The sequence below is a fragment of the Poecilia mexicana genome, unplaced genomic scaffold (genome assembly GCF_051168715.1).
Source record: "Poecilia mexicana isolate PSO_F unplaced genomic scaffold, ASM5116871v1 scaffold_5, whole genome shotgun sequence".
NCBI lineage: Eukaryota > Metazoa > Chordata > Actinopteri > Cyprinodontiformes > Poeciliidae > Poecilia > Poecilia mexicana.
The window spans coordinates 31,330,701-31,345,045 of NW_028263374.1; the positions used below are offsets into that span (position 1 = coordinate 31,330,701).

Sequence of the window (14,345 nt, forward strand, 5' to 3'; positions counted from 1 at the left end):
GGCAAACCTCCGGTATGAAGAGCAGGGTGGAGCTTTTGTCTTCATCAACAAAGTCCTTATCCAGAGAGATTTGTTAGAGCAGTAACTATGAATCCATGGTATGGCTCAGCTTTCATGGCCGCGTTTCTTTAAATCAAAGTCACTTCCTAAGAACTGACAGTGATTTTGTGTCAGAGCTGGAAAAGCCTGAAGAGCTTTTTATGTTGTTTTACCAACTAGCAGCCAACCCAGTTACCTACATTCAGTCTGAGCCTTTAAAATTCAGAGCACTTTTATAGAATGACGTTATTTTGACAGAAAGGGTTATTTTTCTTCATTTAGGTAATTATGATCATTTTATTTATATAGCACATTTTCAGCAACAAGGCAATTCAAAGTGCTTGAATTGCACTTTGCAATTTGTTACTGATCAATGCTGTTATAAAAAAATACAGTAAAACTGGGATTAAACACAACAGCCTGTTGTTTTTACAGCCACATTTTATCAGATGGAAACAAAGATTGGTTTCCTGCATAAGTGTTTATCTTTGATCTCTGGTTTCTTCATGACTGCTTAAAATGTGACTTCATGTCAACAGGACTGACAGCTTTTCATCTCGACAAAAACAAAAGATGTGGCTGTTCTCACAGGACGCAACGTAAAATAGAAATAACTTTAAATGTATGAGGAGATATGCACAAAACCTGACTGGTTCCAGTTCTTTGCTTATTTATTTCCATCACTTAAATCTGCTTATGTTCAAATGTTTATTAAAACAGAATCTCATAAATGTTTTTCAGAAATTGAATACTGGAAGCTGTTTTCCCAGAAGGCAAAAACCAGTCAGAAAGTATTTTCCCACACATGGCTGAAGGTATTTATGAAATATTTATCACATCCAGTAACTGGGTTACATGACATGCACAGAAAATATCTGCTAACAGGGAAGCGTCACTGCAGAGAGATGACGTGTGTGTTGGAAAAGGATCAGGAATAGTTATATGATGATGGAAAATTATTGATCACTACAGCTGAATTGGTTGTCTGCATAATTTCACTGTTTTAGTTGAAACACAAATCTTTACTGATCACCAGACGGGGATGTGGCCTGTGCTGGTCAATCATTTCCAGTTAAACAGGCTAAACTCAGATTCAGGTCTGCAGACCAGCTGCCTTCCTCTGGAAACATCCTGTTGCAGTTTTCCAGCTCCTCTAACTGGGCTGCTGATGTTTTACACATATGAAGCCATGCACACCTTGTTTTCCCTAAATTAGCCTACTCAGCATTCATTTTATTAGTATGCTATGTAATAGCAGCACAGTGTTGTTTTCCTTACTGTGCAGCCTATTACTCTTATTTTTTACCTTTGTGTGAATCTGCATGCTCCCACTTTTCCTAACCATTTTCCACAATGACACCCAAATTTTCCTGGCTGTGGGACAATAAAGAACATTTATTTTCTATTCATTCAGGCTTAGCTGGCCAGTATGAAAATCCAGGGTTGCATGAAGGATTAACTAGTATTCAATAGTTTTCCCACAACAAACTGGACCTTTGTCTGCAGAAATGCTACAGAAAATCCTTTAAATGTAAAACTATGAAGCCCATGGACCAAAGACTTTTCAGCCATGAGGAATCTAAATGACAAAACCAGCAACTTGTGGGCATTCATAACTACAGCAGCAAAGATGCACATTTGGTAGTTAAACAGTTAAAGGTGGAACTGCGAGGCTATTCTTAGATCCTGATCTGACAGTCACACCGACATGTTAAAGGACGAGCCGGTTGTTGGCATGCTGCCCTCAAACATTAAAAGGTATGAAGTCAGACCAGATGAAACATTCCTGAACAGAAAACAAAGAGCTGGAGGGAAACCAGGTCTCCAGGTCTGCTTCCAAAAACTGAAATGATCACATCAGGAATCTGTCAATTAGTCCTGGGAGAAACAAAAGACTACGAAATAAAAAAAGACTGAGTGAGAATGTTATTTGATCAGTTGAGATCAGCGATGGAGTCTATGGAGGAAGGATCTGTGGCTACGCTGGTTTGTGCATATGGGACGCAGCCGTCTGCCAGTGAGGCAGCGCTGCAGTTCAGTTCCTCTAACAGTGAAGAAAAAAGTTGGGATGTACCAAACACAGCGCCCAAGAGCGCCACCACAGACATGGATACGTAGACGGCTCACTGGGCCGGTCACAGCATCCGCCATATTGAATGTGGCATGTCAGCCAGTAAGCCAATACAAGTAAATGGACCGAACTTCACGAGGCACCGTTCCACAAAGTATTTTAAGCAAATGTCTGTTATTGACACGTTCTGTCAAATCAAAGAAAACTAAAGACATTTCTAACTATTTAAAGCGATTTAATTATTTTGGGGCAGACGGTGTGTCCGTCTACTATTTTTACTTAATATTGTATAATAACCAAAAAGAGAGATGTAACGTCTGTCATGACTATAGGTTAGCAAAAAACCCTACAAGTTACAGTGAAATACCGCCGGAATTAAGAGCCATACTGGTTTCCACAGTGAGCCTCCCAGGAACCCAAAGAGCTTCACGTTTTCATCTCCAGATGACTTTCAATAGTGAAAACTCAGTTACTCATCCATGTTTTCACACAAGTATTTTAGCTCATCTATTATTGGACTTGGCACTAAAGGGTTTTAGTTAAACTCTTATGGCAGTTGCATACCAGCCAATATAGGCGTATATTGAATACTGAATGCTGATTGGCTGTTCACCAGCAGCTGAGGGGTGAATACTGAATGCTGATTGGCTGTTCACCAGCAGCTGAGGGGTTTCAGCTGCAGCCTGCTCGGCAAGGTGCGCAGCAGAACATCAGATAAAGGAGATGTTCCGTTATTTGTGGCAAGTTTCATTTGAGGGGGCACTGCCCCTTTTGCCCCAGCGTATAGCCGGCCCTGGCTACACCTCATGTGACCCACTACTGGAGACAGTTTGTTTCTGATATCAAATGGAAAAAGGTTTGGACTCTGTCTTCCAAATACTTCATTACAAACAAAACTGGTGAAGTGTGCTTCAAACTTCTCCACCGGTGCTGCAAAACAGAACCTGCACCAGGATACGGACCATCTTTCTGTCATTTGGACAATGAGACAACAGTCCACTTCTTCTGGAAAGACTGTTTATTATATTCAATTTCATATCCTCAGTAGTTTTTCACTTTTATACGCAGATGTACTTTTTGGTTTCTACAATGTCCTTCCTGCCAATAAGAATCAGTTTTATGCAACTCATCTATTGTTAATTCTAGCTAAATTTCATATTCATAAATGCAACTTTTCTGGCAAAAAGCCTCCATTTAATCCAGTGGTTCTTAACATTTTTGAGGTACCAAACCCACCAGTTTCATATGCGAACCCTTCTGTAGTGATAAAATATGATTCCCCCAATTCAATGTCTTGAATTGGGGTGAGACTTGGTGATCTAAGACTTAGATCACCAAGTCTTCTTAAAAGGTAGAGTCTCTGAGAACAGTTCTTCAAAATATAGTCAGTGTTTTCAGCAAAGCCGAGCTGACTGTCCAGGAACGAGCCAAATCTGCCACAGTTTCAACAGGTTGGCCATCGAGAGAAACTGGAACCACTTTAAGGTTTTGTTTAGATCATTTAATTAGCTCTACATTCTTAAGAGAATGAAAAATTTATAATAAATAATAAAGACTTTGTGGTATTCTGATTTAGTAATGTAATTATATTAGTTGTGTTACCACCCCCACGCCACTAGAGGCAGTACCAACCCCGAAAAGATGCGACTAAGGAGCAGATTTAGAAGTACACCGAAAACTACATGTTACGACCACTTATAGTGCAATAAAAACAACCAGTATAAAAGGGACAATATTTATTATTACAAAATAAGATGTGTATTTGCAAAAAACAATAGGTAAAAATAAATGAAAAACAATGGAAAAAGAAAATCAAACTAAAAGAACAGCAGGGTGCAGCGACAACTGCAAAAAACAAAAAACACAAATTACCAAACGCCTATTAAATCTTTGCAATAAAACCATTCAAATCAATCCAGTTAAAAAATATACAAAGCTACCTGCAGCGTCGACCAACCACACGCCCAGGTAGGAATCGTCAGCTCAAAACATGAAGTGTGGCCCTATATAAAAACATCACACAAACACTGACTGAATATGATCAGATTAAGAGTTTTTCTTTACAACAAAGAACTGACACAAACCTGATCGCAAACAGTGGGACGTGTGGGCCAACACACCTGGTCGAACACAGAGGAGATTGACAATCTGACAGCTTCCCTTTTATGGGAGCTCAAAATGTGGAGGAAGCGACCCCTGGTGGTTCCACCCGTTACATTCAGAATTCGGTAAAAACGGTCAGTTTTGCTGAAGTAATTAAAGACACAAGTTCAAATTCATGCTGAGAGTGGAGCTCCGTCAATCAGTGCTCCTCCGCAGCTCTGATTGGCTCAGCAATGTAACGTGATCCTCTGCAGCAAGTGATGGCAAAGCGGGGCGTCATCACGACTTTACACAGGTGTGTCTTTACCTCCGCCGAACCCCTGGGGTTCGATCGAACCCAGGTTAAGAACCACTGATTTAATCTGTTTTTATCTGAATTACAACAGTAACTATACAGACCTGCCAATCCCAAAGCTGTAAAAACTCCTGAAGCCCTAAAATTCTTCAACGTATTCCCTGAAACTCTGTTTGTACTCCTTGTATTATACTTTCTATTGTTTTTAGTCCTTGTAACCCCTGGCATTTTTTCACTTCTTTGACATTTTGATGCAATAAAAAAGAAGAAAAAAAACAGAGTGGAAGAGGAGCAACGATAGTGTGGCAACCTGAGGGTGGATTTTCTTTTTATTCTGAACCCAAATATAGAATATTAAAGGTTACAATGACCAACAACGCCACCTGGAATAACTCCAGGAAAATTTAATGAAATAAGGACACAGGCAAGTTCTGCAAACAATAAGGGGACGAGATTCTGAAAGTTGTACAATATTTATTAAACTTCAGACAAAAAATGAAACAATACGAGTAAAACAGTGATACAATAACACTACAATGTTGCACTTTGTCCCCTTAGTAGTGCCATCACTGATCCCTGCAGCAGGGAAAGTTCAGGTTGGTCTTTTAAAACAATTTATATGTAGGCAAAACAGCAGCGAGTGTCACTCCAGGTCCAATCTGATGAGTCATCAGAATAGAGCAAATTACAAAAATATAACTTGCAGCAGCTGCTTACCTGTGACCTGATAAACTAATGCACTGCCAAATAACCAGATCCCCAATTCCGCCTAGATGCAGTGCAGCTGTAAGAAAATGAAGGTTTTATTTACATGGGGTAGATGTTACCTAGCCACGCTAAGCCCTTAACTTCCTGTCAGCGAACAAATGAACGGACGGATCGGTCCAGATATTGGAGCAGCAAAGGAGATTAAGCAGATAGACCAATTAGCATTAATAACTATTATTAAAGCAGACAAAAAACGATAAAACAGCCACGCTTACCCAGCACGGTGCAAACAAAGGAAGCAGATTGAGCTGACGTCACGACGCAAGCAGCTTCTTCTTCTTCTTCTTGTTGTGTTTATTGGCGGTTGGCAACAAACTTACTAGTAGCATTACCGCCACTTACTGGTATGGAGTGTGGCTCGCGTTGGTCTAACGCTCTCTCTGTATATATATACCTATATATACTCATACATACACCCATCCACACATTAACTCTTATGTCTACTCTATCAAATTCTACTGAATATCTTAGTTTTCTTTAAGAATCTAATAACTATTTGTATATGTTTGCTCTCCAAACTCTTCCTCAAAATATCTATTAAAATAAACTTTTCCTTAATACTTTCAAACTCTTTTTTCATACATCTTCTCTCTCTTTCGTATTTATCACATTCTAGAATAACATGTTCTACTGTTTCCCATTCTCCACAATACTCACATTTACCAGTTGCATGCTTTTGAATTTTAAAAAGTGAGTAGTTAAGTCCTGTATGCCCAAATCTTATCCTGGTTATCACTCTTTCCTCTTTTCTATTTCTTTTTCCCTTTCTTCTTTCTTCAACCTTCTTCTGAATTTTATAATACCATCTTCCTGTTATTTCTTCATCCCACCTTTTCTGCCACTTTTCCATCAGTTTTTCCTTGACCACACTCTTTCCTTCAGCTTTACTTGTTTTAACTTTAATGCTAATTGGATTTTGAATTGCCCCTTTTGCTATTTCATCTGCCCTCTCATTTCCTTCTATTCCAATATGTGCTGGAACCCATACAAAAGTAACTATCACACCCATATTTTTTATTCTATATAATGTGTGAAATATTTCTAATAAAATGTCCATTCTACTATCCAATTGCTTGTTTTTAATACTTAATAATGCAGATCTTGAATCTGAACAGATTATTGTTTTTAATGGTTTTATCTCTTCTACCCATTGTAAGGACAATAAAATTGCCATCATTTCTCCTGTGCATACTGATAATCCGTCTGTAATTCGTTTTCCTATACTTATATTGAATTCTGGTACTACAAACGCTATTCCTACTTTTCCAGTTATTTTTGATGCATCTGAATAGATTTGAATATACTGATAGTAATTGTTTAAATGTACCTGTACTGAACTACTATCAATGATGAAAGATTTATCCTGTTTCTTTTCCATGATTGTCATATCTACTGTTGCTTCTGGTAAAATCCATGGTGGTATTACTGATGTTGGTGTTGTATGACTAATTTCCAGACTATTCATGTTAAATTCTTTTATTTTGTTTTCAATTGTCCATCCAAGACTCCCCATTTCTTTTGTTTCTTTTTCCCAACATGGTTTTAAAATTTCCATAGCTGGATGATCTGAATTATTGCTTTGCAAATTTAACCAATAATTTAATTCCAACCTTAATCTTCTTAATTCTAATGGCATTTCTCCCATCTCTACTTCCATTGCTGCTCTTGGTGTGGTTTTAAATGCTCCAGAACACAATCTTAATGCTTGATGTTGTATTACATCTAATTTAGCCAAATGTACTTTTGCTGCTGAACCGTAAACAATACAACCAAAATCTATGTTAGCTCTTATCATACCTGTATAAACCTGTTTCAAAGATTGCCTATCTGCTCCCCAATCATTGCCAACCAAGCATCTCAAAATATTTAAAATTTTCTTACTTTTATCAACAACTTTCTGAATATGTACATTCCATTTTAGTTTATCATCAAACCATAATCCTAGAAACTTAATACATTTTACTTGCTCTAACTCTTGACTATATAATTTTAATTTTACTTCCCTGTTTATTTTTTTCCTAGTAAATACCATTACTTTTGTTTTTTCAACCGAAAACTTAAATCCCCATTGCCATGCCCATCTCTCTAGCTCATTAATAACCTCTTGTAATTTTTTAACAATGAAATCTAAATTCTTCCCTCTTTTCCAAACCGCTCCATCATCCGCAAAGAGTGAACATCCCATTTCTTTATCAATACCTTTAAAAATATCATTTATCATAATAGAGAACAATAACGGACTTATTATACTCCCCTGTGGTGTACCATTCTCTACTCTATATACTCCTGATGTTACTTCACCGATTTTAACTTGAATTTTCCTATTTATTAAAAAGTCTCTAATCCATTGATATATCTTTCCTTTAATGCCCAACCTATATAATTTAATTAATAATCCCTCTACCCACATCATATCATACGCTTTTTCTATATCAAAAAATATTGCCACCACATTTTCTTTATTTACTTGTGCCTTTCTAATTTCATGCTCTAAACATAATGTTGGATCATTAGTACTCCTCCCTTTTCGAAATCCACTTTGATAATTTACTATATACCCCTTGCTATTTAAATAATATACTAGTCTATTGTTAATCATTTTTTCCATTATTTTACACAAATTTGATGTTAAAGCTATTGGTCTATAATTTTCTGGTATTGATTTATCTTTCCCTGGTTTTGCTATTGGTACTATAATTGATTCTTTCCATTCCATTGGTAATTTCCCCTCCTCCCAAATTTTATTATATAATTTCAATATTATCTCTTTAGATTTTTCACTGAGCTGACTTATCATTCTATACCATATTTTATCTTTACCTGGTGCTGTATTTTTAAGTTTTGTAAATGTAGAGTTCAATTCAGCTTTTGTGAATTCAACATTTAACAAGTTATTTGCTTCTTCTTCATTCCGCAACACATCTTTATATTTGAGTTTTGTATTTTCTCTTCCTTTTCTACCCTCCTCACTAATATTGTCTGAACTGTGGATTTTACTGAATGCTCTTGCCAATATTTCTACTTTATCATCATCTTTAATTATATTTATATTATCTACTTTTAATATAGGATATTCAAATTCTCTTTTAATGCCATTCATTCTTCTAATCATTCTCCAAATTTTTTCTATTTTTGTTTCCTTCCCTATTGTGCTACAAAAATTTCTCCAGTATTCTCTTTTAGCATTCTTAATTATTCTCCTTACCATAGTTTGCTTTCTTTTATACTCAATTAAATTCTCATACTTTGAGTTACCTCTTAATACCTTAAATGCTTTGTTTCTTGCTTTTCTTGCTTCTTTACATTCATTTGTCCACCATGGTACTATTTTCTTTGAATTTTTACAACCTACTTTCTTCATAGATTTATCTGCTGCTTCCAAGATTATCTCACAAATTTTTAAATTTATTTCATCTATATTCATTTCCATATCCACTTTTTCTAATTTTATTTGACTTAAAAATCTAAATTTAATCCAATCTGCTTTATTAAAATCCCATTTTTTACTGACCTTTCTACTTTTATTATTTATATTTAATCCTACTTTTATTGTAATGGGATAATGATCACTACCTATTGTTGTATTTTTATCAATGATCCATTCACAAATACTAGCTAACCCATTTGAGACTATTGTTAAATCAATAGCTGATTCCATCCCTGTTCTTATATTAAGTCTAGTTCCCCTCCCATCATTAATACATACAAGATTTTTACTTTCTATTAATTCTTCTATTATTTTCCCATTTTTATCATTACATTAACCCCATAATGTACTATTAGCATTAAAATCCCCACACCAAATTACATTTCCTTCCAAATATTCAGTTAATTCCTCCATTATTTCAATTGATAATAATTTACATGGATTATAAAAATTTATTATTTTAACTTTACCACCTTGTTCCCAAATTTCAATTATTATATATTCAAGTTCTTTCCCTTTCCCTAAAACCTGATATTGTATCCCTTTTTTTTACAAATATACCACATCCACCTCCTCCTCCCTCCTGCCTATCTCTTCTTACACTACCATATCCGTTAATCACAAAATCTAACGTTTCTTTTAGCCATGTTTCCTGAATACAAATAATTTCTGGTTTTTCCTCAAGACTATCAATATATCCTTTAAGTTCCTGTCCGTTAGCAATCAAACTTCTTGCATTCCATTGTATTATTAACATGAATTATTTCCACCAGATGCTCCTGGCTTCCTGTCTACCTCCAATTTTTTGTTTATGCTCTCCCATGATCCCTCTTTAAACCCCAAAAACTTTTCCGCTCCCCTCACTATAATTTTAATCTTCTCCGTTTTATTCTTGGCTTGGTCAGTACAGTTGATGACATATGCCATGAATAATATTAGTTTTTCTACTGGTATCACAACCTTTTCCTCTGTCTGTATCTCACTTTGCAGTGGAATTTGCCTCGTTTTTTCAACCTCTCTTATTTTCAGTTCTTTCACATTTTTAACTGCCTCTGCATAGCTTATATTTTTGGTCATTTTAATCTGTGTGACTTCTTTTGCCTTCTTCCTGACTTCACATCCTCCAAATGTAACTCTATGATTCCCTCCACAGTTACAACATTTTTCTTGTACTTCTTCTTTACATTCTTCTAATGTGTGATCTTCTCCACATTTTGGACATCTCTGCTTTCCTTTGCAAACTGCTGCTATGTGTCCATATCTTTGACATTTAAAGCAACGAAGTGGTGGAGGGATATAAGGCCTGACCTGAAAACTGAGATAACCTATTTTGATGTTTAGTGGTAATTCTTTCTCTTCGAATTCCATGAGTATTGACAGACTCCCCACTCTTTCCCCGTTTATTGTTTTGGACAGTCTCTTTAAGTTACTCACTTTGGCACCAACTACACTTTTCTTGATTTTATCAAGATCTTCATCTAGAGGGATCCCATAAATCACTCCTCTAGTTTTTTTATTTTCTCCAATGATTCTTTTCTCCAACACATTCTTTTTACAAATATTCTCCACGTTTAGAGCCTTGTTCTTTTGTTCTTCGTTTTTACAAACCACCAACAGATTCCCATCTCTCAACATCTTTACCATTTCAACTTCTCCAATTTTCTTTTTTATTTCTCTTGACACCACAATGGGGCTAATGTTATCTTGTCCTTCCTCATTTTTCAGTTTTAATATTATTTTAAATTCCTCTCGCACAACTTTTCTCCTAACTATCCTTTCTTCCTCTGAGCTACTTTCTTCCAGTTCTCGTTTACTTCCTTGACTTTCACTCATTCCCTTTCCTTCGTCTTTTTTGTTTCTTTCACGTCCTCTCCCTCTTCCTCTCCCCACTGGCGTCCACCCATCAAAATCCATATCTTCCTCATCTCCTATCTCCATTACCACCCGAACCATTCACATACCAGTTTATGCTCAATCCGCCTTTTATAATTTCAATTTGCAATTTGTTTTTCCGCCTTCTTCCTCCAGCCGTCGTTTCTACTCCTCTCGAATGTTCTGCCCTGCATTCGGTTACTACCACCCCGGTCAGTCTACCGACGCAAGCAGCTCATGAGGGTGGAAGCTAATATATGCAGCAGAGGACAGCCAACATCTGAGCCATAACAGGTCAATTGAATATCATATTTATTACAGTTGAAAAAGAAAAAGGTGTTTAGATTTAACTGAACTGATTACGGAAGTTTCCGAACAATAACTAACAGTAAAAGTGCTGATCCTTCGTGTTGCTACTTAGCATGAGCTAAATGAAAATGGCCGCGTTTTTTTTCTTCTTCTTCTTCTTCTTCTTCTTCTTCTTCAGATTTCAACGGCATCTTGCAGCCATTATTGTTGCACTACTGCCATCTACTGGATCCTAATTTCTATACCTTAAATTCTCATAATGATCCAAAATTATTAAAAAAAACGAAAAATCTTCTTTTTTCCCTCAATGCTGTTTAACTGGTCAACAACATTCTCAAATTTCAATTCCCTATTAAAGCCTAATTCCGTTTTAATGGGCGATTTCTTTTTTTATTTCCAATTTTGACTTCCAATGATTCACTTCCTGCTAAAGAGCCCCCTGGTGGTTAAAGAAAAATCCACATATGAGCCGCACTGGGCCATAAGCCGCATGGTTCAAAGCTCAGGAAAAAAGCTTTGAACAAGAAATCTAAATGCTCTCTGGTATTGTGCAGGGGGCCAGACCAAATGTGGAGGCGGGCCGGATCCGGCCCACGGGCCGTAGTTTGGGGTTCTTTGAGCGGAGCGTGGCCTTCCCAGTATCTGCTGTCGTCACCAGTAAAGTATTCAGAGCTAAATTTAAACCAACAACAAACAAACTGGCAACCGCCGGAGCAGAGCCACTGACACAAGCTGCATTTCCATTATGATCTTTGTTAATATTCTGTTGGTGTAAAAAACAGCGACGGTCTCCTGCTGAATGGAGTTTTGTCCTTTTGTTTCTTTTCTGTTTGTCTTGTGATAAAAATGAGCAGAGAGAAAACCTCCAGCTGCCTTGATGTCTATTCTGTTGTGGGATTTTCCCAGAGTGGAGACAAACTGGACGTTTTACACCAAGTGTGTGCAACAGGAAGTTTCTGGTACTTTCCTCTTGATTGTCACCTGGTGGGTAATTATTGTTTTTATTTCCTGCAATGAATTTACGGCCAGTGGGAACAACATTTCAGAATGTCACAAATACCTTCAAACATTATGTTCTGGTCAGACGTTTGTCTGCAATGAAAGCTGTTTTATCTGGGATTCTACAAAAAACAGAAGAAAAAAAATATTTTAATAAACTGGATGAAACTGAGAAGTTACATTTGATCAATTATTGCAGTGAAATAATTATAGCTTTTGGTTTATTGTTTGTAATGGAACATTTGTTTTTTTTACAATATTAAAACATGAATCTGTTTGCATTGAAAATCAATAAAAACTTGTTACAAAAATGTTGGTGAGTTTCAGGTATTTCCATTCCTTCCTCTGGATAAACAGCATAAATCTCCAGTGGACATGACTCAGAGCGTTGCGTTCGACTCAAACAAACAAAACCAGAAATAAAGCACAAGTCAGGTTGGTTGAATGGTACATATTAAAAAAAGACCACTTCTGAACTTCATATTTAAAATAGAATCTCAGCAGTTAAAGTTTAACATCGACCTACGTAAGACATGACTTGTCAAGGCTCCGCCCCTTCCAAGACTCGCCTGAGGTTTTCCTGTAATCACACGTCCTTCCTCCTTGACTTGAACATAAAAAACTTCCAGCAAGCCTCTCTCAGATTAAACTGCCAGGATCTGCTGAGAGATCAGAGCTTAGCAGGAACTTTGGATGCAGAGCAAATAGTTTCCAAAGAAGCCAGAAGAAATGCCTCCAAAATCTCTGGACTTGTATTGCCCCATCTGCAAGGACGTCTTCAAGGATCCTGTTGATTTGCTCTGCAGCCACAGCTTCTGCAGAGAGTGTTTGAATAAATGGTGGAAGGACAAAATAACCCCAGACTGTCCGATCTGCAGGAGAATATCGCCAATCATCAATGGCATTTCTGGAGAGGTTATATGCCGGCCGCATGGTGAGAGATTCAAGCTGTTCTGTGTGGATGACGAGAAACTTTTATGTCTCGTCTGTCAGCATTCAGATGGTCATTATGGACACAAACTCCAACCTGTGAATGAAGTAGCTCAGGGTCGGAGAAATGAGCTGAGAAAGGCCCTGAGGCCGCTGCTGGACAAACTGAAGGTGTTCAAAGAAGAGAAGGGAAACCTGGATCAGACAGCTGAATACATTAAGCTCCAGGCCCAACAAACCGAGGGACGGATCAAGGAACAGTTCAGGAAGCTTCATCTGTTTCTCCACAAGGAGGAAGACGCCAGGATTGCTGCTCTGAGGACAGAAGAAAGCAAGAAGACTCAGAAGGTAAGCCTAAAGATCGATGCCCTGAGTAGAGAGATCGCTGCTCTTTCACGGACAATAAAAGACACAGAGGGACTGATGAAGGCTGAGGATGCCGTAATGCTGCAGAGCTTCAGGACTGCCGCAGAAACCATCCAACAGCGCCTCCTGCTGGAGAATCCTCAGCCTGTCTCTGGAGCCCTGATAGATGTGGCCAAACACCTGGGCAACCTGAGCTTCAACATCTGGAACAAGATGAAGCATCTGGTGTCCTACACTCCTGTGGTTCTGGATCCAAACAGCGCGAACTTTGAGCTCATCCTGTCTGAAGACCTGACCAGCGTGAGATGCGGCCAGAAGCAGAACATTCCCGACAACCCGGAGAGGTTTGACTTCTTCCGCATCGTCCTGGGCTCGGAGGGCTTCATGACGGGAACCTACAGCTGGGACGTCGAGGTTGGAGACAACACAGACTGGTTTGTGGGAGTCGCCTCCCAAAGCGTCCAGAGGAAAGGAACCCATCCCAGCCGTCTGTGGAGAATCGGCTGCATTGACGGTCAGTACGTGGCCCGGGCCCTGTCGGAACCGTCCACGGTTCTGCTGGTGAACGGACGGCTCAGCAGGATCAAAAGCATTCTGGACTGGAACAGAGGGAAGCTGATGTTCCTCGACCTCAACACCAACACTGTCATTCACACCTTCACTTATTCCTTCACTGAGAAGCTGTTTCCTTACTTTAACTCTGCGCATGCGTCCCCGTTGAAGCTGGTACCTGAAAATGTGTCTCTGAGGTTCAGTTAACCAGACAGTAAAGCTGCTAAAAGCTCCAGCCGCTTTAAGAGGATCAGTGCAATGATACTAAAACAGAAGAACAAAAGGGATACAACTCTCTGACTTTATTGTTAAGAAATGCTTTTATTTTGTTTTCTCATAACATTTCAACCACATTTTATTTTACTGTGTAGACTGAAGTCTCTTCATGTGGACAGTTTGAGTGACTCAAACTGAAATAAAGCCGTTGATCAAATAAACATTTGTGAAACTGTCTTTATTTGAAGTGAATCATGAAGTGATGGTCTGACAGCATGGAAATCATCCACTGAAGACCATGAAAGCTTGTCCTCCATTTTCAGCTTCAGAATCGGTGCAGCCCGGTCCAACCTGACTGACTGTACTGAGACCAGCGGCTGAATAGAACCCGACATATC

General features: G+C 38.1%; 1 protein-coding gene and 1 long non-coding RNA gene across 3 annotated transcripts; one reads left to right on the plus strand and one right to left on the minus strand.

Annotated features, from left to right (window-relative positions):
* Positions 1-1,334: 1,334 nt before the first annotated feature.
* Positions 1,335-11,761, minus strand: LOC148159824 (uncharacterized). 2 transcript variants are annotated; one of them, XR_015762919.1, is made up of 4 exons: positions 5,492-10,730; positions 5,226-5,292; positions 4,051-4,113; positions 1,335-3,955 (listed from the first exon to the last, which is right to left on the minus strand). It is a non-coding gene; the product is annotated as an uncharacterized LOC148159824 (long non-coding RNA). The 2 variants fall into 2 exon arrangements; XR_015762918.1 differs by lacking the exons at positions 1,335-3,955; positions 4,051-4,113 and having other exon boundaries at positions 4,963-5,292; positions 5,492-11,761.
* A 346-nt stretch (positions 11,762-12,107) lies between these two features.
* On the plus strand, positions 12,108-14,168 carry LOC106910365 (nuclear factor 7, brain-like). Its single transcript, XM_014976979.2, has one exon. The coding sequence runs from the start codon at positions 12,613-12,615 to the stop codon at positions 13,936-13,938; it is 1,326 nt and encodes a 441-aa protein (XP_014832465.1). The 5' UTR covers positions 12,108-12,612; the 3' UTR covers positions 13,939-14,168.
* Positions 14,169-14,345: the final 177 nt, after the last annotated feature.

What these genes read in the sequence shown, in the direction of transcription:
- LOC106910365 (XM_014976979.2), top strand. Translation starts at nt 12,613, where the DNA reads ATGCCTCCAAAATCTCTGGACTTGTATTGCCCCATCTGCAAGGACGTC.